The 27,502-nt window shown below is 46.8% G+C and overlaps 2 protein-coding genes across 9 annotated transcripts; one reads left to right on the top strand and one right to left on the bottom strand.

Annotated features, from left to right (window-relative positions):
• Positions 1–152: 152 nt before the first annotated feature.
• On the top strand, positions 153–21,930 carry LOC117735519 (glutamine-rich protein 2). Of its 5 annotated transcripts, XM_034540185.1 has the most exons (21): positions 153–661; positions 4,078–4,170; positions 4,446–4,514; positions 4,606–4,719; positions 5,179–5,452; positions 6,044–6,129; positions 6,215–6,339; positions 6,468–6,552; positions 6,924–7,130; positions 7,223–7,345; positions 7,746–7,814; positions 9,297–9,461; positions 9,550–9,668; positions 10,068–10,133; positions 13,234–13,335; positions 13,496–13,681; positions 14,524–14,656; positions 14,737–14,845; positions 14,981–15,085; positions 15,993–16,122; positions 21,571–21,930. In XM_034540185.1, the coding sequence occupies exons 1-20, from the start codon at positions 371–373 to the stop codon at positions 16,079–16,081; spliced, it is 2,610 nt and encodes an 869-aa protein (XP_034396076.1). In that variant the 5' UTR covers positions 153–370; the 3' UTR covers positions 16,082–16,122; positions 21,571–21,930. The 5 variants fall into 5 exon arrangements, with proteins under 5 accessions (XP_034396076.1, XP_034396077.1, XP_034396078.1 ...); XM_034540186.1 differs by lacking the exon at positions 21,571–21,930 and having other exon boundaries at positions 4,114–4,170; positions 15,993–16,939; XM_034540187.1 differs by lacking the exon at positions 21,571–21,930 and having other exon boundaries at positions 6,924–7,073; positions 15,993–16,939.
• ubald2 (UBA-like domain containing 2) lies at positions 17,045–25,775 on the bottom strand. 4 transcript variants are annotated; one of them, XR_004609894.1, is made up of 4 exons: positions 25,477–25,775; positions 21,441–21,497; positions 19,124–20,745; positions 17,045–19,073 (listed from the first exon to the last, which is right to left on the bottom strand). XR_004609894.1 is itself a non-coding variant. In XM_034540190.1 (3 exons), exons 1-3 carry the CDS (start codon positions 25,594–25,596, stop codon positions 20,398–20,400), a joined length of 525 nt encoding a protein of 174 aa, XP_034396081.1. In that variant the 5' UTR covers positions 25,597–25,775; the 3' UTR covers positions 17,045–20,397. The 4 variants fall into 4 exon arrangements, 1 of the variants encoding a protein (XP_034396081.1); XR_004609895.1 differs by having other exon boundaries at positions 19,174–20,745; XR_004609893.1 differs by having other exon boundaries at positions 17,045–19,623; positions 19,674–20,745.
• Between the last annotated feature and the right edge of the window lie 1,727 nt (positions 25,776–27,502).

Below are 27,502 nucleotides of genomic sequence, written 5' to 3'. Positions count from 1 at the left end.
CTTATTATACACTATAATGTAGGCTGCTTAGTTACAGTCCACCATTGAAAAGGGATATTATAATAAGATTTACTATTGCCGCAGTTCTTCGTTTAAGTTTTATTATGAAGGGCGCGTCGCCGTGTTTCCGGTACGCGCGTGCGCTTCGAAGCCTGAAGGCTGCCTGTCACATTCCACCAACGGTCCCCGAGATTACTGCGACCAGCGCGCCGCCGACGAGCCACGACAACAGCGTTAACGACGAGGCCGTGGTGTTCAAGATGATTACGCTGCCGTGTAACTATCGACCAGAGACGGGCCGCGAGCTGAGGTGAGGCGGCGGCGCTGCGGTTTGACTCCCTAACGGTTACGCTCTCACACACGAACAAAGATGTCGGAGGAGATGGTCAGCTTGTTCGAGCTGTTGAATTTAGCTATCGGGACGCCGCAGAAGGGCGCCGTCAACTTCAGCGCCCTGCACGCGCTGCTCCACGCCGTGCTGCGGCAGCTGGACGTCCAGGAGACGCCGTGGAGCGACGGGCCGGGCGGCGGAGAGGAGGAGGGGGGGGAGGAGCAGCGGACGCCCGGCCAGAGGGACGTGTCCCCGGGGCAGCAGCAGCCACAGGAGCCGGGACCCGCCGCGTCCTCCTCCATCCCCACCCGTGAGGACGGCGTGGCTCAGGTGAGCGTTGCGTTCATATTATTGATATTCAAAAATCAAAGAGCAAAACAAACTTTTATAATGGCAAATGACCTTGTTTCTGTTATATTATCAATATTATCCAGTGGTGTCATGTTATTATACACTGTGTGTGTGTGTGTGTGTGTGTGTGTGTGTGTGTGTGTGTGTGTATATATATATATATATATATATATATATATATATATATATATATATACACACACACACAAATATTTAATATATATTTATATGTGTGTATATATACACACATATTTAATATATATTTATATGTGTATATATACATATAGACATATTTAATACATTTATATTTAGAAACATATACAAATATTTAATATATTTATATGTGTATATATACATATAGACATATTTAATACATTTATATTTAGAAACATATACAAATATTTAATATATTTATATGTGTATATATACATATAGACATATTTAATACATTTATATTTAGAAACATATACACATATTTAATATAGTGATATATGTGTATATATACATGTACACATGTTTAATATATTTATATTTAGAAACATATACATATTTAATATATTGATATATATAAACATATTTAATATATTTATATATGTATGTATACATAAATATCGTATCAATATGACCTTCAGCATTAGCAGTCTGGGGTCTTTCTCTTGAAAGATGAGTGTCAAGTTTTCAAAAATAAATTAATTTCATCATTTGTTTGCATATAATGAAGAAAATAATAAAGCATTTTGATCTATTTATTTTATCTAGCATCTTATTGCTTTAGCTGTCCTCTGCACAATTAAATACTTTATCAAGATCAGAGTTAAATGTGTTTTTATCTTTTAAAGTCTACTTTACATGCACTAAATTTACTTTAATCGGTGAATTATATATTATATATTTTTGCAGAAAACCTCAAAAAACTTTACCAGCTAACGATTACTTTCATTATCAGCAAACCTGAAGTTTATCTTCTTGATAAATTAATGACTCATTTGGTCAAAAAAACACCTTAACTACAAGTTAAAGTCATGGAATTAAAGTTTTGCTTCAGTAAAATTATTAGCATTAATATATATTTTAAGTAACACAAGTAGAAAGGTCCCATTTAATGATGCATTAATGTCTTTATCACTGTACCTTTGCAGCTGGTAAATGTGGGGGTCATTTTAATGAATTTATATCGTATTTTTGTATTTGTTGATTATATTTTGTATTCATAATCTATATCTGTGAAGTAACTGAAGCTGTCAGATAAATGTCGTGGAGTAGAAGGAAATATAAACACTCAAGTTAAGGACAAGTAGCATAAACAGTTCTTTTTATTACTTTGCACCACTGGGTTCATTGCACTGGAGGCCACACCCCTATCAGTGATGTCACCACAGGTGTTTTACTGGACGTGCTTTATTGTGGTAGTCTCCCATTGAAGGTAAAATGTTCTTTAAAGACTGGTCGCATTAGGCCACCGATGACGGAGCGCAGGAGGAGACAGAACGCCCTGACATCTCAAATGACCTCTGTCAGGTTTCTGTAAGACGCAGAGGAAGAGGATCCCCCCCCCCCCCCTCAAGGGGGTAATTAGTCCCCTGCAGAGATGACTGGCTGTCAGGGGAAGAATAGCTCTCGGGACGTCGGGCAGGTGATGCTCACCTGAATCATTCATGTCCTCTGTGGGCACCGCCCGGGTCAGCTGCCGTATCCGCTGACTTAACTATGATGAGGTGACCCGGCGTGCCCTCTGAAGGCCGGACCGCATAACTGTGTGGGGGGGGGGGGGGAGTCCTGTCCCCCAGAAGGTCTTCTGCTCCTGACCACCTCTGGTTGTATAGAAGTCTATGCTTCATGTGTTAGAGCTGCATTCTCTCTACTGACCACCAGGGGGCGACTCCTCTGGTTGTATAGAAGTCTATGCTTCATGTGTTAAAGCTGCATTCTCTCTCCTGACCACCAGGGGGTGACTCCTCTGGTTGTATAGAAGTCTACGCTTCATGTGTTAAAGCTGCATTCTCTCTCCTGACCACCAGGGGGCGACTCCTCTGGTTGTATAGAAGTCTATGCTTCATGTGTTAAAGCTGCATTCTCTCTCCTGACCACCAGGGGGCGACTCCTCTGGTTGTATAGAAGTCTATATAAATGACTCTACTTCTCTTGATGTATTCCCTCAGTAAACATTGTAAACATGAGTTTTTGGTCTCAATCTCTAGTTTCAAGTCTTCTTCAATACAGCGTGATGTTCATTTAGTAAATGATGGTCATTTAGAGTCAAACAGACCATAAAGCAGGGGATGCTTTAGGGCGGGGCTACAAGGTGATTGACAGGTCGACACCAGAGACGTTTACAGGTATAACGGGTCACGCGGTTTGTGACGTCACTCATTAACAGGATGTCAGTCATTCAAGACCATGAAGCTCTGTGGGGTCGCTATGCATCACTTCATGTCACAAGTTAAACACACACTCACATGCAGCTCAGGAATGTCCTTTGTTTCAGTGGTGACACACACACACACACACACACACACACACACACACACGTTTACTCTGCCAACAAACCCTAAAATAGAAACATCCTGGTTAAAGAACGGATCTTCAGCCTGAGAAAGCTCACGTGGACCAAGTGTAACAGCTTGATGGGTCTCATGTGGGCCCCTCTGGACCTTCAAGTCCTGTCTGTTGTCTTTGGGGTCAAAGGTCAGATGAGTCACATTCCAGAGACATCTCTTTAATTTAAGCTTCAGTGTCCTCAGAGCCTTCAGGGACCTCAACCGGAGTCATTTCATTTCACAGTAAAGTACTTCTAACTGGTCCTGAACCAGTCTCAGGTTAGTCCTGGTCCTCTATAGACTTCCATCCATAAACAGACCGTCAGAGAAAAGGTGGTCTGGTTCTAGAGAGTTCTTCTTAAAGCTCCTCATCGGAGACAACGGGTCGGATTCTGGTGAAACCAGATGACATCATGCTACCACTGGTCCACAGGGGGCACCAGAACCAACACTACCACTTTAGTCCACAGGGGGCACCAGAACCAACACTACCACTTTAGTCCACAGGGGGCACCAGAACCAACACTACCACTTTAGTCCACAGGGGGCACCAGAACCAACACTACCACTTTAGTCCACAGGGGGCACCAGAACCAACACTACCACTTTAGTCCACAGGGGGCACCAGAACCAACACTACCACTTTAGACCACAGGGGGCACCAGAACCAACACTACCACTTTAGTCCACAGGGGGCACCAGAACCAACACTACCACTTTAGTCCACAGGGGGCACCAGAACCAACACTACCACTTTAGTCCACAGGGGGCACCAGAACCAACACCACATGAAAGTTCCTTGAAGTAACTTTAAACTTTATGACCAATGACTGATAATAATGTGTTTGTCTGATGAAGGAGGAGATGAAGGAGGAGATAAAGGAGGAGATAAAGGAGGAGATGAAGGAGGAGATAAAGGAGGAGATGAAGGAGTTCTACCACCAACAGCAGGTGAGATTGTTTAAAGGGATCTTAACCGAGATTACTAATGAAATAATAATTTTGATATAATACTCGTCAAAGAGTTTTTGTTCAGCGACGAAAATATAATAAATATAGCGTAACAGAAATACTGTACATGTTCCTCTCTAAACAGAGCACTCCCCTCTAGAGTCCTATGTCGTATTTTAATGATGTGTCTTTAGAGAAATGTCATGACTGTAGCTCAACATGTTGATGAAGTAAAACTGCAGTCTGCATTCCTACCCTCCCGTTGTGTCCTGAAGGTTGCAGCGGAGCCGTCCTCCGATGTGGAGCAGTGCTGCCACCGTGTGGACGCTCTGGAGCAGTCAGTGGTGAGGCGCGACATCACACCAGAGACTCCTTTTAAACGGCGTCGCAACGACCCGGTTTCCAATGTGATCTGTTGTGTTTCCACCGGGTCAGAGGTCTCTGACGGACGCGTTGCAGAGGTGCCCAGACCCCGAGGAGCTGAGTCGGTGTGTGACCTGGGACGCCCTGGAGGCCACGCTGCTCTGCTGCAGAGAAAGAGTGCCCAAGGTGAGAGATTCATGGGGTCACGGAGAGGCTGGGGTCCAGGCTGGGAAAGGAAACCGGATCCAACAACTGATCTCTGATCAGATAGCACCATGTTTAAAAGGGAAATCTGTTTTATATCGCTGTGAAAACATCTTTTTACCAAGACTACATTTTACAAGGTTACATTTGCACACATCATGACACCATTATAATGTACCCTTTCGACCTAATACTCATCTTTACTGAATGGAGCTTGAACGCAACTCGATGCAACCTCTGTTAGCGTTAGCAGTTAGCAGGACTGTGCTGCTAACAGCTAACGCCAACTAGCTGGCCTGCTGTTCACGATGTTAATCAGGTACCACAGGTGTGTGGAACTAGTTTGCACATGTGCAGTAGGGCTCTGGTTTCCTCTCACAGGATTGTTTTCCTTCAAACTCTTCTGCACACTGAAAGAGTATTTGGTCGTCGTTGTCGTAGGTGATGGGCGACCAACTGCCCCACGCTGTGCAGGACGCCAGCCGGCCAGCAGCTCCGACCGGTTCTGGACTGGTTTCCATGGAGAACGGGTCGCCGATGCAGACCGGTCCAACGACAGGCCTGCCGGCTGCCGGCGTCTCGGCGCGCTACTCGGAGACGCTGGAGGCCCTGAGGGCCCTCGGCCAGCTGGAAGCTCGTGTTGCTCCGCTGGAGGAAGAAGGGAAGGCGGAGCAGTCCCGGATGGATCGACTCACAGAGCGCATCGCTAACAAGAGTGAGTTCAGGTCACCTGAATGGACCGGGTCTGTGGTCTACAGAGGGGCGGGGTCACTGAAACACCTGAAGGTGTTCAGCTTCATTTAACTTGAGAGATTTCTGGGTTTCTTGGTCTGTAAAATACTTCCTCACACATGCCATGTGTCCCGGCTACGAGCTAACTAAGCTAACTCACGTTTACAGGACGTGAAAAGCTCTTTAAAGAGTTTAACATTGTTGACATCAACTTCTCTGTGACAAACATGTATTCCTTAAAGGACCACATGTTTAGCACATTTAGATCTGCTCCAAGTTCCATTTCTTATTGACGTGATGATGTCATACTGTGGGATGTTTTACTGCCCCATGTGGCCGGCCAGGGTACTAACTTTGCAAAGAGCAGAGTGAAAGTTTAAGTTCTCTGCTTTCTGCCTTTGCTTTGTGTTGCTGCAGCAAACCCTGCAAACCCTTTATATGTATTGAAACGGCGTCGTTTAACACACACACACTCACAGACACACACACACACACACTCACACACACTCACACACTCACACACACACACACACACACACACACACATCGTCCTGATGTCATGTTGTACGTTTAGGCTCGCGGGACGCGTCCAGCGCCCTGATGGATCAGCTGGACCAGCAGAGAGCTTTGATCGACGGCCTGCTGAGTGATCGAGACAAGGTGGGTGACAGAACCAAGCACCACGAGGACCTCCACCGTTCTGCCACAGCACCACATTCTGATTGTGTGATGCGTGTGTCCAAAGCGGGACGGTCCGGAGGGCATGAAGCGAACCAGCCCGGACCAAGAGTGCAGGTCGGGGGCTCCAGGGAGCCGGGAGTCAGACAGCAGAGCCTCTCAGGAGCTCCGGCAGCAGGTGTCCTCCCTCAGGTAACGCTGGTTTTCAATAGAGTTCAACTAAAGAAATGATTTAAACAGATATTTACAGTTTTGTTCCAATAGTTAATCGTCATCAGTTAATCTGTCAGAATATGGAAACACATCTCTGTGTCGTGCAGGAAGTCTGTGAAGAAGCTGGAGGACGACGTGAAGCAGCTGAAGGCCACGCAGGAGAGAACCTCAGACGGAGACCTCCAAGACCAGGTCAGGAGGAGGACCAGCTGTTTATGTTTTGTGTTTTATTTCTGTCCAGAAACCATAAACACCTGAAGCCGTTTATAATTAATATATTTACCACCCGGAGCTGAAGGGTGAACCGTCAAACAGCGAAAAGAGAGAATATTGGACTTGTAGTTTTGTATTTGCAGCTTGTTTCTGCTGCCCTCAAATGGACAAAACTGTTACTTCAGGTTTAATAGAAAGTTTTTAGATATTTTAGAAAAAAAGTGCAAGAAGCTGAGTTGTATTTCAGGATTTATTATCATCAAATGTTCCATTTAAATAAACAAGTTGTGAAACCTCAAACAGCAGCTGCTGTTACTGCAGCATCACTAATCTCTGACCTCTGACCTCAGCTGGACGACCTGCGGCCCGTGCTGGAGGACACGATGCGCTCCGTGACCTCTCAGCTGTCCGAGAGACCGGACCTCGATAACGAGGGGGCGGTGCACACGGGCGAGAAGCTCAGCCAGCTGTACGAGCACTATGAGCAGCTGCAGGACACTGTGAGCAGCCTCCCGGAGCAGCAGAGCGGAGGCCCAGCAGGGCTGCCGGACCCAGAGGCAAGACCCTCAGCTGGTCCTCAGCTGGTCCTCAGCTGGTCCTAGTCTTGGACTCTATTGAGTGTGTGTGTGTGTGTGTGTGTGTGTCTCAGAACCAGGAGCTGGTGGACGGCGTGCAGAAGGCGATCCTGCAGCTTCAGGCCGAGTGTGAAAAGCTGCATGAAACCACCAGAAGTCTGACGGACGACAGCAGAGAGAGGCGGAGCCACATCGAGGTGAACGAACCCTCCTTCACTCTGCATCACGACGCCACTCAACAAACAGTAAACTAAGAACGGCCTGACGGCTGCAGAACGCACTAAATACACGACACACTAATAAACCAATGGCACACAGGAGAGAGGAAACCGGTAGGAAGTAGAACACGAGGTGAGTGACTCTAAAAATCAAACAGGAAACAAACTACAAACAATTTCCGAGGACCGTGAAATAACACCAAGATAACCAATCATCAAGTTTTCATTTATTTAAACAAGGTGTTTGTTGTGATATTGATATTAAAAATATGCACAAACTCTATTTATTGTGTTGTTTACCCATCAACTCATGACAGATTACCAGTGTTTCAGGGCTTTAGCACCTTGTCTGAAGTATTTCTGTTGTTCGTCTCCACAGGAGCTGTTCAAGATGACGGAGGATCTGGAGGAGAAGAAAGCCGACAAGCAGCTGGTCGAGAGCGGAATCGTAAGTAACTGAAACGCCACAAGAAAGAAATGGTCTCATCATTACACATGTCGACCAATCATATCGGTTCTGTTACTTCCTGTTGTCTCTTCCGACTGTCTTACTTCCGGTTGTCTTACTTCCTGTTGTCTCACTTTCTGTGGTCTTACTTCCTGTTGTCTTACTTCCTGTTGTCTCACTTGCTGTTATATCTTCCGGTTGTCTTACTTCCTGTTGTCTCTTCCTGTGGTCTCTTCCGGTGGTCTTACTTCCTGTTGTGTCTTCCTGTTGTCTCACTTCCTGTTATATCTTCCAGTTGCCTTACTTCCTGTTGTCTTACTTCCTGTTGTCTCTTCCTGTTGTCTTACTTCCTGTTGTCTCTTCCTGTGGTCTTACTTCCTGTTGTGTCTTCCTGTTGTCTCACTTTCTGTTATATCTTCCGGTTGTCTTACTTCCTGTGGTCTCTTCCGGTGGTCTTACTTCCTGTTGTGTCTTCCTGTTGTCTCACTTCCTGTTATATCTTCCAGTTGCCTTACTTCCAGTTGCCTTACTTCCTGTTGTCTTACTTCCTGTTGTCTCTTCCTGTTGTCTCACTTTCTGTTATATCTTCCGGTTGTCTTACTTCCGGTTGTCTTACTTCCGGTTGTCTCTTCCTGTGGTCTTACTTCCTGTTGTCTCTTCCTGTTGTCTCACTTTCTGTTATATCTTCCGGTTGTCTTACTTCCTGTTGTCTCTTCCTGTGGTCTCACTTCCTGTTGTGTCTTCCTGTTGTCTCACTACCTGTTATATCTTCCTGTTGTCTTACTTCCTGTTGTCTCTTCCTGTGGTCTCACTTCCTGTTGTGTCTTCCTGTTGTCTCACTTCCTGTTGTGTCTTCCTGTTGTCTCACTACCTGTTATATCTTCCTGTTGTCTTACTTCCTGTTGTCTCTTCCTGTGGTCTCACTTCCTGTTGTCTCTTCCTGTGGTCTCACTTCCTGTTGTGTCTTCCTGTTGTCTCACTTCCTGTTGTGTCTTCCTGTTGTCTCACTACCTGTTATATCTTCCTGTTGTCTTACTTCCTGTTGTCTCTTCCTGTGGTCTCACTTCCTGTTGTCTCTTCCTGTGGTCTCACTTCCTGTTGTGTCTTCCTGTTGTCTCACTTCCTGTTGTGTCTTCCTGTTGTCTCACTACCTGTTATATCTTCCTGTTGTCTTACTTCCTGTTGTCTCTTCCTGTGGTCTCACTTCCTGTTGTCTCTTCCTGTGGTCTCACTTCCTGTTGTGTCTTCCTGTTGTCTTACTTCCTGTTGTCTCTTCCTGTGGTCTCACTTCCTGTTGTCTCTTCCTGTGGTCTCACTTCCTGTTGTGTCTTCCTGTTGTCTCACTACCTGTTATATCTTCCTGTTGTCTTACTTCCTGTTGTCTCTTCCTGTGGTCTCACTTCCTGTTGTGTCTTCCTGTTGTCTCACTTCCTGTGGTCTCTTCCGGTTGTCTTACTTCCTGTTGTCACTCCACACCTGAAGCAAGCAGAAAAAAGCGCTCTGGAGAGCAAAGTGAGCCGTCTGCAGTTCGACTCGGTGACTGAGCAGCTGAACGCCATGTTCCACGAGCTGCTGAGCAGAGTGACGGGTCAGGAGCAGGACTGGAGCAAGGTCATCGACCGGCTCTCCACCGAGATGGAACGCAAGGTAAGCAACAGCCAGACCTGGGATCAGCTGTGACCTCACGGCACACCATGTGACCTCACCTGTGACCTCACCTGTGACCTCACGGCAGTTGAACAGGATGGAGTTGGACTCTGTGAAGAAGCAGCTGGAGCATCGATGGAAGAACATCCAACAGAAGCTGCAGGCTCAAGGAGCTCCAGAGCAGGAGGATGCTGCTGGGATCAGGAAGTAAGAGCTGGCGTGTGTGTGTGTGTGTGTGTGTGTGTGTGTGCGTGTGTGTGTGTGTGTGTGTGTGTGTGTGTGTGTGTGTGTGTGTGTGTGTGTGTGTGTGTGTGTGTGTGTGTGTGTGTGTGTGTGTGTGTGTGTGTGCCTGTGCCTGTGAGATTGTGTGTGTTTCATACAGTTGTATTTTAATCAAATGTCAGATATGAATATTTTCCTCTTTTTGCTCTCTTTCAAACATTATCTTTAATATTTAGTCACCAATAGTCTCTACAACCTGTTTCCATTTAAAGTACCGTCTCGTTTCTGCGTTCATTTCAAACTTTAATAGAAACAATCCTGCAGACGTCTCCTTTAATGACCAAAGCATCTGTGAGGAGACGTGACGCTTCTTTGTGTTCCCAGACAGCTGGTGGACCGGTTCCACTGCCTCTCCTGTGACCGGCCGGTCGTCATGCACGCCCACGGCCCGTGAGTTTTACTTCCAGTGTCTTTTGTTATTGTTCATTATTCTCCTATTTAAAAATAAACAGACTTTGTACCCTAAAAGCTCCTGTTGGCTTACTTCCTGTTTTACATCCTGTTGTCTCTTCCTGTTTTCTTAAATCTTGTTTTCTCTTCCTGTTGTCTTACTTCCTGTTTCTTCCTGTTTTCTTACATCCTGTTGTTTCTTCCGGTTGTCTTACTTCCTGTTGTCTCTTCCTGTTGTCTTACTTCCGGTTTCTTCCTGTTTTCTTACATCCTGTTGTTTCTTCCTGTTGTATTTCTTCCTGTGGTTTCTTCTTGTTGTCTTACTTCCGGTTATCCCTTATTGGTTTCTTATATCCTGTTGTCTTACTTCCGGTTGTCTCTTCCTGTTGTCTTACTTCCGGTTGTCTCTTCCTGTTGTCTTACTTCCTGTTGTCTCTTCCTGTTGTCTTACTTCCTGTTGTCTTACTTCCGGTTATCCCTTTTTGTTTTCTTACTTCCTGTTGTCTCTTCCTGTTGTCTTACTTCCGGTTTCTTCCTGTTTTCTTACATCCTGTTGTCTCTTCCTGTTGTCTTACTTCCGGTTGTCTCTTCCTGTTGTCTTACTTCCTGTTGTCTCTTACTGTTGTCTTACTTCCTGTTATCCCTTTTTGTTTTCTTACTTCCTGTTGTCTCTTCCTGTTGTCTTACTTCCGGTTTCTTCCTGTTTTCTTACTTCCTGTTGTCTCTTCCTGTTGTCTTACTTCCGGTTGTCTCTTCCTGTTGTCTTACTTCCTGTTGTCTCTTCCTGTTGTCTTACTTCCTGTTTTCTTACTTCCTGTTGTCTTACTTCCTGTTGTCTCTTCCTGTTTTACTTCCGGTTTCTTCCTGTTTTCTTACATCCTGTTGTTTCTTCCTGTTGTATTTCTTCCTGTTGTCTTACTTCCTGTTGTCTCTTCCTGTTGTCTTACTTCCTGTTTTCTTACTTCCTGTTGTCTTACTTCCTGTTGTCTCTTCCTGTTGTCTTACTTCCGGTTTCTTCCTGTTTTCTTACATCCTGTTGTTTCTTCCTGTTGTATTTCTTCCTGTGGTTTCTTCTTGTTGTCTTACTTCCGGTTATCCCTTATTGGTTTCTTATATCCTGTTGTCTTACTTCCGGTTGTCTTACTTCCTGTTGTCTCACTTCCGGTTTCTTCCTGTTTTCTTACTTCCGGTTGTCTCTTCCTGTTGTCTTACTTCCTGTTGTCTCTTCCTGTTGTCTTACTTCCTGTTGTCTTACTTCCGGTTATCCCTTTTTGTTTTCTTACTTCCTGTTGTCTCTTCCTGTTGTCTTACTTCCGGTTTCTTCCTGTTTTCTTACTTCCTGTTGTCTCTTCCTGTTGTCTTACTTCCGGTTGTCTCTTCCTGTTGTCTTACTTCCTGTTGTCTCTTCCTGTTGTCTTACTTCCTGTTTTCTTACTTCCTGTTGTCTTACTTCCTGTTGTCTCTTCCTGTTTTACTTCCGGTTTCTTCCTGTTTTCTTACATCCTGTTGTTTCTTCCTGTTGTATTTCTTCCTGTTGTCTTACTTCCTGTTGTCTCTTCCTGTTGTCTTACTTCCTGTTTTCTTACTTCCTGTTGTCTTACTTCCTGTTGTCTCTTCCTGTTGTCTTACTTCCGGTTTCTTCCTGTTTTCTTACATCCTGTTGTTTCTTCCTGTTGTATTTCTTCCTGTGGTTTCTTCTTGTTGTCTTACTTCCGGTTATCCCTTATTGGTTTCTTATATCCTGTTGTCTTACTTCCGGTTGTCTTACTTCCTGTTGTCTCACTTCCGGTTTCTTCCTGTTTTCTTACTTCCGGTTGTCTCTTCCTGTTGTCTTACTTCCTGTTGTCTCTTCCTGTTGTCTTACTTCCTGTTGTCTTACTTCCGGTTATCCCTTTTTGTTTTCTTACTTCCTGTTGTCTCTTCCTGTTGTCTTACTTCCGGTTTCTTCCTGTTTTCTTACTTCCTGTTGTCTCTTCCTGTTGTCTTACTTCCGGTTTCTTCCTGTTTTCTTACTTCCTGTTGTTTCTTCCTGTTGTCTTACTTCCGGTTGTCTCTTCCTGTTGTCTTACTTCCGGTTGTCTCTTCCTGTTTTCTTACTTCCTGTTGTCTCTTCCTGTTGTCTTACTTCCGGTTGTCTCTTCCTGTTTTCTTACTTCCTGTTGTCTCTTCCTGTTGTCTTACTTCCGGTTGTCTCTTCCTGTTGTCTTACTTCCGGTTGTCTCTTCCTGTTGTCTTACTTCCGGTTGTCTCTTCCTGTTGTCTTACTTCCTGTTGTCTTACTTCCGGTTATCCCTTTTTGTTTTCTTACTTCCTGTTGTCTCTTCCTGTTGTCTTACTTCCGGTTTCTTCCTGTTTTCTTACTTCCTGTTGTCTCTTCCTGTTGTCTTACTTCCGGTTTCTTCCTGTTTTCTTACTTCCTGTTGTTTCTTCCTGTTGTCTTACTTCCGGTTGTCTCTTCCTGTTGTCTTACTTCCGGTTGTCTCTTCCTGTTTTCTTACTTCCTGTTGTCTCTTCCTGTTGTCTTACTTCCGGTTGTCTCTTCCTGTTGTCTTACTTCCGGTTGTCTCTTCCTGTTTTCTTACTTCCTGTTGTCTCTTCCTGTTGTCTTACTTCCTGTTGTCTCTTCCTGTTGTCTTACTTCCTGTTGTCTTACTTCCGGTTATCCCTTTTTGTTTTCTTACTTCCTGTTGTCTCTTCCTGTTGTCTTACTTCCGGTTTCTTCCTGTTTTCTTACTTCCTGTTGTCTCTTCCTGTTGTCTTACTTCCGGTTTCTTCCTGTTTTCTTACTTCCTGTTGTTTCTTCCTGTTGTCTTACTTCCGGTTGTCTCTTCCTGTTGTCTTACTTCCGGTTGTCTCTTCCTGTTTTCTTACTTCCTGTTGTCTCTTCCTGTTGTCTTACTTCCGGTTGTCTCTTCCTGTTTTCTTACTTCCTGTTGTCTCTTCCTGTTGTCTTACTTCCGGTTGTCTCTTCCTGTTGTCTTACTTCCGGTTGTCTCTTCCTGTTGTCTTACTTCCTTTTGTCTCTTCCTGTTGTCTTACTTCCTGTTTTTTAAATGTCTTTTCTAAACTCGTCTGCTCCGGTGTGTTGTGGTGACTGAAGGCATCTGGTGAAGCTGCCGTCCTCTCCTGGATTCCCGTCTCACAAGTCCATCAGGCCGTTCACCGTTTACGCTCTGGAGCAGTTCAGGCAGCACTACAGGAGGTGAGACCAGCAGACGGGTCCTCGGTCCACCAGCAGGGGGCACCAGAGTCCCAAAGGCACTCACTCAAAAACACATAGACAGGGCATCTGGTAGTGCACCAGTACCAGTACCAGTAGCATAGCGGTACCTGATCCGTAGTAAGCTGGTCTTCCGTCTCAGCCTGAAACCAGGAACCAGCCACCTCAACTACGAGGTCGCCATCAGGAGACGGGAGCAGCTCCAGAGGAGCCACGCTGTGATGTGCAGACAGATAGAGAGCACGCAGAGGACTCCGAGACCAGGGGACCAGCCCGCCAGGGCAGACCTGGTCCAGAACCAGAACCAGATCCAGACAAGGACCCTGCAGTGAGTAAGGGACAGGGAGGAGAGGGAGGACAGGGAGGAGAGAGGAGAGGAGGAGAGATGGAGGAGATGGAGGAGATGGAGAGAGGGAGAGGTTGAGGAGGGGAGGAGAGAGAGGAGAGATGGAGGAGAAGGAGGAGGGAGGAGGAGAGATGGAGGAGGGAGGAGAAGAAGCTGTGTTGGTGGATTGATGTGAGTTCAGGTGTCTCTGAGGGAAAGAAGACTTTATCTCAGAACCTTTTATTGTCCGTTTTCACGTACAAGGAATGCGTCATGGCGGGTTGCGCAACATTGAACAATAACTTTAAACAATCAGCAACAATCAACACTCAATTTACAGAAGAATATAAATATAAAATGAAGTGCACTGATAACTTTAAACTAAAAGCCACCAGACTTCACTAGAACCTCATTAACTCCAGAACACAGCTGCACAGAAGTTGTTCTGGACCAGGTCAACGGGAAGTTGATCTGGACCAGGTCAACGGGAAGTTGATCTGGACCAGGTCAACGGGAAGTTGTTCTGGACCAGGTCAACGGGAAGTTGATCTGGACCAGGTCAACGGGAAGTTGATCTGGACCAGGTCAACGGGAAGTTGTTCTGGACCAGGTCAACGGGAAGTTGATCTGGACCAGGTCAACGGGAAGTTGATCTGGACCAGGTCAACGGGAAGTTGATCTGGACCAGGTCAACGGGAAGTTGATCTGGACCAGGTCAACGGGAAGTTGATCTGGACCAGGTCAACGGGAAGTTGATCTGGACCAGGTCAACGGGAAGTTGATCTGGACCAGGTCAACAGGAAGTTGTCCCTCAGTGTCTCTGTCCTCATGTGTCTGACGAGCAGCGACCGGGTCTCTGAGGGGACGGACTACGGCCACCTGGCCGTGCCGCGCAGCTGTGGGGGGATTCACACCGTCACCAGCCAGCGGCGCCCCATGAAGCACCACGCACAGGTGGAGGGGGACCCGGGAGTCCAGGTGAGCCGGGTCACAGGTCATCCTTTTGTGGTTATCTTCAATGCATAGACAATAACTGTGTGTTTGTGTGTGTGTGTTAGTCAGAGGAGGTGGATATCTTCGGACTGGACGGGCACATTTACAAGGGGCGCCTGAACGCACCGGCCAGAAATACAGAAACTAAACTACCTACAATTTCTACCAAAGATGGTGAATGTATTCCATTTGATTATTTACAATATTGTTGTTGTTAATCACATGTTTGTTGTTGTTGTTCACATGTTTGTTGTTTTTAATCACATGTTTGTTGTTAATCACATGTTGTTGCCTCCTTCCTCCCTGCAGGCAAAACTAAAGACAAGGCCAAGTGCTCTCTGCTCTACAAACCCAACACTTCTCCAGAGGTTCATCACACACTCAGCGGGAAGAGTGTTCAGAGCAGCCGCTCAGGTCAGACACACACACACACACACACACACACACAGGTAGAGGTGTGCCCTCGGCCTCCGTTTCAACAAGTCAACCTCACAACAGGTGTTTCCTTTGTGTTCCCTGAGCTTAAGGGGACAGTACATCACACCACATGTCATTTAGCTGACGCTTTTATCCAAAGTGACTTACAATCATGTCACATTAATACACCGTAGAACAGCTACAGGGAACAGTTCAAGGTCAAGTGTCTTGCTCAAGGACACATCGACTAGGGCAGGGATTGAACCCCCTGATTGAAAGATGGACCTGCTAACTACTGTGTTCCCTGAGCTTAAAGGGACAGTCCAGATGTTTCCTTTGTGTCCCCCAATCTTAAAGGGACAGTACAGATGTTTCCTTTGTGCTCCCCGATCTTAAAGGGACAGTACAGATGTTTCCTTTGTGTTCCCCGATCTTAAAGGGACGGTACAGATGTTTCCTTTGTGTTCCCCGATCTTAAAGGGACGGTACAGATGTTTCCTTTGTGTTCCCCGATCTTAAAGGGACGGTACAGATGTTTCCTTTGTGTTCCCCGATCTTAAAGGGACGGTACAGATGTTTCCTTTGTGTTCCCCAATCTTAAAGGGACGGTACAGATGTTTCCTTTGTGTCCCCCAATCTTAAAGGGACAGTACAGATGTTTCCTTTGTGCTCCCCGATCTTAAAGGGACAGTACAGATGTTTCCTTTGTGTTCCCCGATCTTAAAGGGACGGTACAGATGTTTCCTTTGTGTTCCCCGATCTTAAAGGGACGGTACAGATGTTTCCTTTGTGTTCCCCGATCTTAAAGGGACAGTAACCCCAGTTGTGTCGAGTCTCTCTCAGGTCAGAACTAACAGCAGTGCATTGTGGGAAGTGTGTGAGTCTCACTTATCTCCCCCCACAGCCTCCAGCAGCTCGGGGAGGGACTGGCCCGTATCGGCTCTGGGCTCCGTCACTCCGGCTTCCGCTGCAGCGGAGCCCCAGGACCTGTAGGGGGCGCCACTGCCTCCTGCCTGTCATGTGTAGTAAAGAAGGTAACGCTGCGTTTGTCCTGTCGTTCTTTCATGTGAAGTCCAGTGCTTTAAATATTATAATAATAATTAAACTGGAGACAGTATTAAATACTTCTGAACCCTTTGCACACCATAAGTCTGCTGTTGTTACATATCTCATGTTTAAGTCCGTCTCTTAATACAGTCTGACTTCCTGTCTGTCTCAGCTCCGACCTCATTGGTTCCTACTGAAGATAACTTTAAAAACACAAATGTATAGTTTCATCTTTAAACTTCATGTTAAAGTTTAATTCTTTTGTAGTTTTTATCAAACAAAGATGAGGATGTTCATCTCTAGTGTGTGTGTGTGTGTGTGTGTGTGTGTGTGTGTGTGAGAGAGAGAGAGAGAGTCACAATAAACTAGAGTGATGATGATGAAGGAACAACAGTAATGTGTTTTAATGGAGTACTAGAGTCAGAATACACTTTAGTGTAATTCTTATCAATTATATTTACTGGAACTCTCGCGTGTGTTTAACTGTGTGGCGGGAGGTCATGACCCCGTGTTGCATCATGGTAGGGGAACTTCCTGTTGCACAGAAACATCCAAACAGGAAGGACACGCTGACGCTTTACTTTGAAGTGCTCCGGATCACTTCCTGTCATGTGGTTAACGTGGTTGGTACTGTATTGAGAATCCTACTTAATTATCACAAGTATTCTCAGCTCCATGCAGTAAAAGTACTGCAGTATTATATAGAATACTTTAGTATTGTTGTTTTACATGAGTACGATTTTGAATGCAGGAGTATTTGTACATTAAAGTGCAGGTACTTTTACTTCAGTAATGGCTCTTTAAAGCTCACGAATCCGTCCTTGAACACTTCCTCCTTCGCTGGCTGATGCAGCCGCTCGGACCACATCCTCCCTGCGGCCCGCAGAACCAAGTGAGACCACACAGAAGTCCATCATAGCTTGTTTTTATTAAACGTATAAATACAACTTCTCAACAGAGGAAATGAACGTGAAGTACTTCTCAAGTAAAGAGAAAACAGAAAAGCTTTCAGAACGTCTGCACGTGACAGGAAGTAACAAAGACCCTCAGCTGGTTCTGGACCGACCCGTCACCAGACCCTCAGCTGGTTCTGGACCGACCCGTCCCCAGACCCTGAGCTGGTTCTGGACCGACCCGTCCCCAGACCCTGAGCTGGTTCTGGACCGACCCGTCCCCAGACCCTGAGCTGGTTCTGGACCGACCCGTCCCCAGACCCTGTAATCCATCACAGTGAGTCCATGGAGTCTCAGACACTGACGGTTCTTATTCTGTATTATTTATGTTTCAGATAATTGTTATTGTGAGATTTAATTATAATGAATCATAATTTATGAGCAGATATGCAAAGTGACACATTAAAGTAAAGATCATAATAGTCATGTACTAATACTCAAGGAAGTACCTTGAGGTACTTTAGTGACGGTATAATGATAATGAATCAAACAAGGAAAAGAGCTTTATGTTCTTCCTCGTCTTCATAATAAGAAACAATGTGTCAGATTGAAACATGATGCTGATGTTCACCGTGATGGATCAGTTATCAGAATACAGCTGATCGTCTGAGAAACAGACTGAGGTCGGGACAGACAGACAGGCAGGCAGACAGACAGAGAGACAGACAGACAGACAGAGAGACAGGGAGACAGACAGGCAGACAGACAGAGAGACAGACAGACAGAGAGACAGGGAGACAGACAGACAGAGAGACAGACAGACAGACAGACAGACAGAGAGACAGACGTTCTTGAATTTAAAATGTGCGTTTCTCGAGTCTTTATGTACAAAACGGCCTCGTTGTTAACAAACAGGAAATGAATCTCTTGATGAGGTTTTCTTTCTAGAAATCATGAAAATAAAAAAGGTTCATACTCTGAAATGATTGGTAACAAAAACAGCTCTTAAAATAATGAATTATTGCCTTTGAACCCGTTGATGGTGTTCTACGTATTCACATCTGGATGAAACAATATTCCGTCTGCTGCAACAAACAAACGTGTATTTTACGGCTAACGACCGTATCTTCGATCCTTTGTACAGCGCGAGAATTATTATATAAAAGATATCAAATAACGTCAATATATTCAAATAGAGCCCAAGTTTGAATAAATGTTAGAATCTTACATCCAAAGCTTCTTTTTTTTAATTTGAATAAATTACTTTATTTTTTTTTTTTAAGTAAACTCTTTTGTAAATATAACTTCTTCAGTGAAAATATATTTTTTTAAAGGCTGAACGCCAACAAATACAGATTAAAGTGGAATATTCTGTTGGATAACATTTTTTAGAAATTATTACATTGATCACGTAAACTTTATCTGATTCTGTGCACAAATAAACATAAAAAATAAGCTAACCAGCATCCAACGATACTATATTGTTATTTATTCAATATCTCTGTTGCCAGCTGCCTTTCACGGACTCCATTTCCCAGAAGCCCACAGGCCGCTCTTGTGCTTTTTCATGGGAGCTGTAGTTTCTTTGTGCTCACAAAAATAAGTTGTAGTTTTACTTAGTTTGTCGGAGCTGAATTATAAAGTAGAGTCTCGAGGATCGGAGGCTGAAACAGGAAGTGACATCAGGACTCCGCCTCTGAGGATGGAGGCTTGAACAGGAAGTGACCTCATGACTCCGCCTCTATGAGGATGGAGGCTTAAACAGGAAGTGACCTCATGACTCCGCCTCTATGAGGATGGAGGCTGAAAGAGGAAGTGACCTCATGACTCCGCCTCTGAGGATCGGAGGCTGAAACAGGAAGTGACATCAGGACTCCGCCTCGTTATCGCGTGGCTCAGATTAAATGCAGATGGCAGCCATCTTTGTTTGGGTCAGAGGAAGAGCAGCAGAGACTATGTTCTCATCCAGGTGATTCGTTTAATGTCGTTCCTGATGTTTGTGCCTCAGACGGCAAAACACCAGAAGACTCCAACCCTCCAGAGACCTCCAACCAGAGGCCCCCAACTCTACTGAGGCCTCAAACCCTCCAGAGACCTCCAACCAGAGGCCCCCAACTCTACTGAGGCCTCAAACCCTCCAGAGACCTCCAACCAGAGGCCCCCAACTCTACTGAGGCCTCAAACCCTCCAGAGACCTCCAACCAGAGGCCCCCAACTCTACTGAGGCCTCAAACCCTCCAGAGACCTCCAACCAGAGGCCCCCAACTCTACTGAGGCCTCAAACCCTCCAGAGACCTCCAACCAGAGGCCCCCAACTCTACTGAGGCCTCAAACCCTCCAGAGACCTCCAACCAGAGGCCCCCAACTCTACTGAGGCCTCAAACCCTCCAGAGACCTCCAACCAGAGGCCCCCAACTCTACTGAGGCCTCAAACCCTTCAGAGACCTCCAACCAGAGGCCCCCAACTCTACTGAGGCCTCAAACCCTCCAGAGACCTCCAACCAGAGGCCCCCAACTCTACTGAGGCCTCAAACCCTCCAGAGACCTCCAACCAGAGGCCCCCAACTCTACTGAGGCCTCAAACCCTCCAGAGACCTCCAACCAGAGGCCCCCAACTCTACTGAGGCCTCAAACCCTCCAGAGACCTTGAACCCTCAAACCCTTCTTAGGCCTCCAGCCCTTCTTAGACCCCCAACCCTTCTTAGACCTCCAGCTCTTCTTAGACCCCAACCCTTCTTAGGCCTCCAGCCCTTCTTAGGCCTCCAGCCCTTCTTAGGCCTCCAGCCCTTCTTAGGCCCCCAACCCTTCTTAGACCCCCAACCCTTCTTAGACCCACAACCCTTCTTAGACCCTCCAACCCTTCTTAGACCCCAAACCCTTCTTAGGCCTCCAGCCCTTCTTAGACCCCCAACCCTTCTTAGACCCTCCAACCCTTCTTAGACCCACAACCCTTCTTAGACCCCAAACCCTTCTTAGGCCTCCAGCCCATTCTTAGACCCACAACCCTTCTTAGACCCCCAACCCTTCTTAGACCCACAACCCTTCTTAGACCCTCCAACCCTTCTTAGACCCCAAACCCTTCTTAGGCCTCCAGCCCTTTTGAACCATCGATCACACCTCTCTCTGCTGGGTCTGTTTGAACTGATGATGAAGAACAGAGACTCAGTCATGTTGCTCATCATCATCATCGTCATCACTGTTCTTCCTCAGCTTGTATGACCCGTGATGAAGACGACGAGGAAGAGTCTCTTGCTGAGTCTTCGAGTTTAGAAAAACAGTCTTTTTTTTCACTTTCCCCCCGCCCCCCCCTCCCCTCCCCTCTAACACCATCATCACCACCCCCCACCCCCACCCCCAAACCGCTCCTCCTCATCTTTGGCCGTGCAGCGCAGACACGACGGGGGGCTGCTGGGCTCCGGGGGTCTGGGAGACCCCGGGGGGCCACATGGGCGTCTGTGGCATGTGGTGGTGGAAGTGGTGGTGCATGTGGTGGCCAGTGGGCGACGACGGGGGCAGCCAGGCTGGCTGGTGGCCGGGCGGCGAGGAGGCCCAGAAGGAGGCGAACCCCGACGTGGAGGAGGAGGCCGGGGGGGGGCAGGCCATGGACGCCGCCTGGGAGGAGCCGGAGCCGCACTCGGACGCCCGCAGCTTGGAGAACATGGTGATGGCGTCCGGGAAGTTTGGCGGCGTGGCGGGAGTGTTTCTGGGGGTGCACATCTGTGGCACGAACACAGGAAGAAGAGTTAACAGGAAGTAGTTTTTTACCTTTGGAATAAACAAACATGCATAAACAAACATGAATAAACAAACATGAATCTGCTGACGAGAGAGGGGGGGGGGGGGGGGGGGGGGGGGTATACAGTAGTATTAGTACTATATACAGCAGTATAATACTACTGTATACACAGTAGTATTATACTGCTGGTGTCAGAGCAACGTGGAGTCATGTTTGGACAGCTTGAGAGGGGGGGGGGGGGGCTGATGCTCCTTCTCAGATCTACAGCTGCACACAAAACACGAGCAAGATGATGTCACCTCACTGCACTGAACACACACACACACACACACACACACACACACACACACACACACACACACACACACACACACACACACACACACACACACACACACACACACACACACACACACACACACACACACACACACACACACACACACACACACACACACACACACACACACACACACACACACACACACACACACACACACACACACACACACACACACACACACACACCTCGAGGAAAAACAAGATGGCAACGGACAAAATGACAAATTGGAGGCTTCAAAATGTCCACAGAAAAGCTTTTTCATGGGATGTTTTCAGCTCCAGGACCAAGTCTGAAACCAGGACCAGGACTTGTTCAAACTGTGTCTAGACTTACCATCTGGTGGTGGTGACCCGGGATGTTGGCCTCCTGGAAGAAGGAGCTGAGAGCCGTCTGCAGAGAGAGACATTAGAGTTATTTAAATTAAAAACTACCATACATTTACATTCTTCCTGTCGCCCCCCAGAGCCCAGAGAGGAAGACCTGGTCCTGAAACTCATTCCAGACCACATTCAGGATGAAGCTGCGACTTCCTCTTTGGCTCGTCGTCGTCTCTCAATCAAACTGAAGCTGAGCTGAAACTGATGATTTATGAATGATCTTTTCTATAAAAGTTGACAACTTGTTTTATCTGTCAGTTAAAAGATATTTAGTTTAATATAAACCTTACTATTTACTTAAATTATCATTAATAAACAAACTGATTTCTCTGGTAAAACAAAGTCAACAAACTGATTGACATGTTTACTAAACTGAAACGATTTGAATAAACGTGAAGCTGCTCGAGAAGTCACGTGACCTGAGCCTCTTTTCTCATGTGGCTCCTCCCCCCTCTGGTTGTTTAACAACAGCAGCCCCTCCCCCCCCCCCTCTGGTTGTTTAACAACAGCAGCCCCTCCCCCCCTCTCTGGTTGTTTAACAACAGCAGCCCCCCCCCCTCTGGTTGTTTAACAACAGCAGCCCCCCCCCCCCCCTCTGGTTGTTTAACAGCAGCCCCCCCCCCCCTCTCTGGTTGTTTAACAACAGCAGCCCCTCCCCCCTCTCTGGTTGTTTAACAACAGCAGCCCCCCCCCCTCTGGTTGTTTAACAACAGCAGCCCCCCCCCTCTGGTTGTTTAACAACACCCCCCCCCCCCCCCCCCTCTGGTTGTTTAACAACAGCAGCCCCTCCCCCCTCTCTGGTTGTTTAACAACAGCAGCCCCCCCCCTCTGGTTGTTTAACAACAGCAGCCCCCCCCCCCCCCCTCTGGTTGTTTAACAGCAGCCCCCCCCCCCTCTCTGGTTGTTTAACAACAGCAGCCCCCCCCCCCCCTCTCTGGTTGTTTGACAACAGCAATGGAATGTCGGCCGTCCAACGTGCCCCACATCTCAAAGAGCTCCGCTGCTCTCAGGTCAGTTCTCAGGACCCACTGCTGTAAACTCTCACAGTTCCCTTCACTCCCTGTCAGACCATCAGCGTGGGCCCCCCTGAACCTGGACCCAGACCCAAACCTGGACCTACCTCAACATTCAGTCTGGGTGGTGAAACACGGACTTGTTCAGATCTGTTTGCCCCCCCCCGACCCGCCGGCCTCCACCCGGACCTCATCGCGTGTTCTTCTGACCAGGAAACATAACTCAGTGATTCTACTTCCTGTTGATTTATCTTTATTAACTTTATCGAGTTAGCAGCTTTCAGCCGAGAGTCGATCCGATGCCACGTGAAGTCAATCAGAACCTGAGCCTCCTGCTCCTCCTCCTCCTCCTGCTCCTCCTCTTTCTCCTCCTGCTCCTGCTCCTCTTCCTCCTGCTCCTCCTCTTCCTCCTCCTGCTACTCCTGCTCCTCCTCGGAGGTGGGAGCAAAACCATCTGGAGGCTCAGGATTCTTCGGGTGTCGTCAGCTGTTCGACAGGCCGGAGATATTATTTCAGCCAGAGGTCAGCTGACACAAACATTAGGAGAGCTGCAGCGATCAGAATATTAATTTAATAGTAAACTAAATAAAAACTAATCGATTTAAGTAGATCAGAGGGACGAGAACGTGATCAGAGGGGACTAGAACATGTGATCAGGGGGGACGAGAACATGTGATCAGAGGGGACGAGAACATGTGATCAGGGGGGACGAGAACATGTGATCAGAGGGGACGAGAACATGTGATCAGAACATGTGATCAGAGGGGACGAGAACATGTGATCAGAGGGGACTAGAACATGTGATCAGGGGGGACTAGAACATGTGATCAGGGGGGACGAGAACATGTGATCAGAGGGGACGAGAACATGTGATCAGAACATGTGATCAGGGGGGACTAGAACATGTGATCAGGGGGGACGAGAACATGTGATCAGAGGGGACTAGAACATGTGATCAGGGGGGACGAGAACATGTGATCAGAGGGGACGAGAACATGTGATCAGAGGGGACTAGAACATGTGATCAGGGGGGACGAGAACATGTGATCAGAGGGGACGAGAACATGTGATCAGAACATGTGATCAGAGGGGACGAGAACATGTGATCAGAGGGGACTAGAACATGTGATCAGGGGGGACTAGAACATGTGATCAGGGGGGACGAGAACATGTGATCAGGGGGGACGAGAACATGTGATCAGAGGGGACGAGAACATGTGATCAGAAGGGACTAGAACATGTGATCAGGGGGGACGAGAACATGTGATCAGAGGGGACTAGAACATGTGATCAGAACATGTGATCAGAGGGGACGAGAACATGTGATCAGAGGGGACTAGAACATGTGATCAGGGGGACCGAGAACATGTGATCAGGGGGGACGAGAACATGTGATCAGGGGGACGAGAACATGTGATCAGGGGGGACGAGAACATGTGATCAGGGGGGACGAGAACATGTGATCAGAGGGGACTAGAACATGTGATCAGGGGGACGAGAACATGTGATCAGGGGGGACGAGAACATGTGATCAGAGGGGACGAGAACATGTGATCAGAGGGGACTAGAACATGTGATCAGGGGGGACGAGAACATGTGATCAGAGGGGACGAGAACATGTGATCAGGGGGGACTAGAACATGTGATCAGAGGGGACTAGAACATGTGATCAGGGGGACGAGAACATGTGATCAGGGGGGACGAGAACATGTGATCAGAGGGGACGAGAACATGTGATCAGAGGGGACTAGAACATGTGATCAGGGGGGACGAGAACATGTGATCAGAGGGGACTAGAACATGTGATCAGGGGGGACGAGAACATGTGATCAGAACATGTGATCAGGGGGGACTAGAACATGTGATCAGGGGGGACGAGAACATGTGATCAGAGGGGACGAGAACATGTGATCAGAACATGTGATCAGAGGGGACTAGAACATGTGATCAGGGGGGACTAGAACATGTGATCAGAGGGGACTAGAACATGTGATCAGAACATGTGATCAGAGGGGACTAGAACATGTGATCAGGGGGGACTAGAACATGTGATCAGAGGGGACTAGAACATGTGATCAGAGGGGACGAGAACATGTGATCAGAGGGGACGAGAACATGTGATCAGGTCGGATATTGATTTATATTGGTTCTTATTGTTTTATATTGTCTCTTATCGGTTCCTATTGGTTTCTATCGATTCTTATTGGTTTCTATTGTCTCTTATTGGTTCCTATTGTCTCTTATTGGAGGAGATACTTGAATTTTTCAGATTTTAACATCTAAAATCTAGAAAGCTGTTAAGGCCGCAACGATTTGAAGGTCTGAAGTATAAAAGGTTTTAACAGAGTAGAACATCAGCCGATTTCTACATATTGACCAAGAGAAACATTTGACCTTGGAGAGAGCTGAAGGTCGTACTTGGACGATATTGAGCTGGATACGTTTCCTAAACAATAACCGATAGAAAGCAACCACAGATGCTCTCTGGAAGACCATTTCTGATAGTAAAAGGGAAAAAAAGATCCTGTAAGTCATTATAAGGATGTAATAATGACTTAGTATCTCAAGATAATGACTTATTATTTCAAAATACTGACTTATTAATTCAAGTTAACAACTTAGTATCTCAAAACAATAGCATAATATTTGTCCCCCATCACATTACCGGAAGTAGTCTTCCATAGCCTTTAAAGAGTGAGTTCAAGAGGACCTTGGCCCCTGGGGGCCACCGCACCAGGAGGGGCAGAACAACCCAGAACAACCCGACCCTCGCGTCTCTCTCGAGGCCGCGAGCAGCTCGATGACGCGGTGGATTCCTGCTTGTAAACAACGTCCTCGGGGCTGCTAGCTTAGCTGCTGCTAGCTCTAGGAGCGCATGGGGGACCTACAATGATCCCAAATAACCGTCACGAAGAGCCGATTTAAAGCGGGGGACACAACCTCACGGTCGGCTCCGACAGAGCCGGGTCCGGGTCTCACCTCAAACTGCCAGTGGGCCGCTTGCAGGAGCTGCTTCGCCTGGTCCGCTGCGCATCCAGCGGTCAGAACAAACTGGTTGATCATGACCTGGTGCCGCAGCTCGTCCATGTTCACCGACATCTGCGCTGCTTCCCGGTGAACAATCACAAGCGCCTGTGAGCCCGTTGAAGCCCCGTTGAAGCCCCGGTGCTGCCTTAAGCGGTCTCTCCGCAGCCGTCGAGCAGCAACAACAATATTTCCATGTCATCGCCAACAACAAAGAGCTGCGCGCTTCTGATTGGACGGCGGGGGGAGCGAGAGGGAGCGCTGATTGGCCGGAGTGTTCAAACTCACAGGGTGCGATTGTTTTACCGGCTCAGAGACGCTGCCGACGGGCGCTCGGGCCGTGACAAGGTACCCGCCCCGCTGTGGTTGTCCACGCGGCATTATCCACGGTCCTTTCGCTGACGTCACGTGTTTTGAGTGGATATTTGGTGAATCCACAGAGCTGATTGGCTGCTTCGTTGGGCAGGTATATAAACCAAACACACATAAACACAGTCGATACTTCCATATTATTTTTATTTTTCTAAACACTAGAGCTTCTGCTTGGGATTCTTACATATTATACTTTACTATTATAATACAATATTACTTTTGAAATTATGTTAATGCTGCTGTACTATACTATTATGTTATATTTTATTAATGTGTTGTATACTATAACATGTTATGGGATATTACATTCAAGCAATAAAAGTACTATTACTTTAACATTATTTATTGGTCTACACTGTTTACAAATATTCATATATTTGTTAAAGCTTATATATACAGTATATATGTACATATATATATGTGTATACATACATATATAACTATATGTGTATATATACATGCTAATATGCAACAAACTAATACATGTTGTCGTTTTATTTTAATATATAAATTATGGAGTCAGCATATTTATGGAATATTAAATAATGTTTTTTCATAGAAAATATTTGCGGTTCTCCATCCACCCATCTATCCATCCACCCATCTAGCCATCCACCCATCTATCCATCCACCCATCCATCCACCCATCTATCCATCCACCCATCTATCCATCTATCCATCCACCCATCAAGCCATCTATCCATCCACCCATCTATCCATCCACCCATCTATCCATCTATCCATCCACCCATCTATCCATCTATCCATCCACCCATCTATCCATCCATCCACCCATCTATCCATCCACCCACCCACCCATCTATCCATCCACCCATCTAGCCATCTATCCATCCACCCATCTATCCATCCACCCATCTATCCATCCACCCATCTATCCATCTATCCATCCACCCATCTAGCCATCTATCCATCTAGCCATCCACCCATCTATCCATCCACCCATCTATCCATCCACCCATCTATCCATCTATCCATCCACCCATCTAGCCATCTATCCATCTAGCCATCCACCCATCTATCCATCCACCCATCTATCCATCTATCCATCCACCCATCTATCCATCCACCCATCTATCCATCCACCCTTATATCCCTCCACCCATCTAGCCATCCACCCATCTATCCATCCAATCATCTAGCCATCCACCCATATATCCATCCACCCATCTAGCCATCCACCCATCTAGCCATCCATCTATCCATCCACCCATCTATCCATCCACCCATCTAGCCATCCATCCACCCATCTATCCATCCACCCATCTAGCCATCCATCCACCCATCTATCCATCCACCCATCTACCCATCTATCCATCTATCCATCCACCCATCTAGCCATCTATCCATCTATCCATCCACCCATCTAGCCATCCATCCACCCATCTACCCATCTATCCATCCACCCATATATCCATCCACCCATCTAGCCATCCACCCATCTAGCCATCCATCTACCCATCTATCCATCCACTCATCTAGCCATCCACCCATCTATCCATCCACCCATCTATCATCCATCCACCCATCTATCCATCCACCCATCTATTCATCCACCCATCCATCCATCCACCCATCTATCCATCCATCC

The sequence above is a fragment of the Cyclopterus lumpus genome, chromosome 8 (assembly GCF_009769545.1).
Source record: "Cyclopterus lumpus isolate fCycLum1 chromosome 8, fCycLum1.pri, whole genome shotgun sequence".
NCBI classification, from domain to species: domain Eukaryota; kingdom Metazoa; phylum Chordata; class Actinopteri; order Perciformes; family Cyclopteridae; genus Cyclopterus; species Cyclopterus lumpus.
Note: the sequence above shows the minus strand (reverse complement) of the source record. Positions and strands in the feature narration are given on the sequence as shown.

Coding starts and splice junctions, on each gene's coding strand:
- LOC117735519 (XM_034540185.1), top strand. CDS start 371: ATGTCGGAGGAGATGGTCAGCTTGTTCGAGCTGTTGAATTTAGCTATC. Junction 10,134..13,233: donor GTCATGCACGCCCACGGCCC/GTGAGTTTTACT, acceptor TGGTGACTGAAG/GCATCTGGTGAAGCTGCCGT. Junction 13,336..13,495: donor TTCAGGCAGCACTACAGGAG/GTGAGACCAGCA, acceptor CTTCCGTCTCAG/CCTGAAACCAGGAACCAGCC.
- ubald2 (XM_034540190.1), bottom strand. CDS start 25,596: ATGTCGGTGAACATGGACGAGCTGCGGCACCAGGTCATGATCAACCAG. Junction 21,498..25,476: donor CGGCCCACTGGCAGTTTGAG/GTGAGACCCGGA, acceptor CTCTCTCTGCAG/ACGGCTCTCAGCTCCTTCTT. Junction 20,746..21,440: donor CGGGTCACCACCACCAGATG/GTAAGTCTAGAC, acceptor TTCGTGCCACAG/ATGTGCACCCCCAGAAACAC.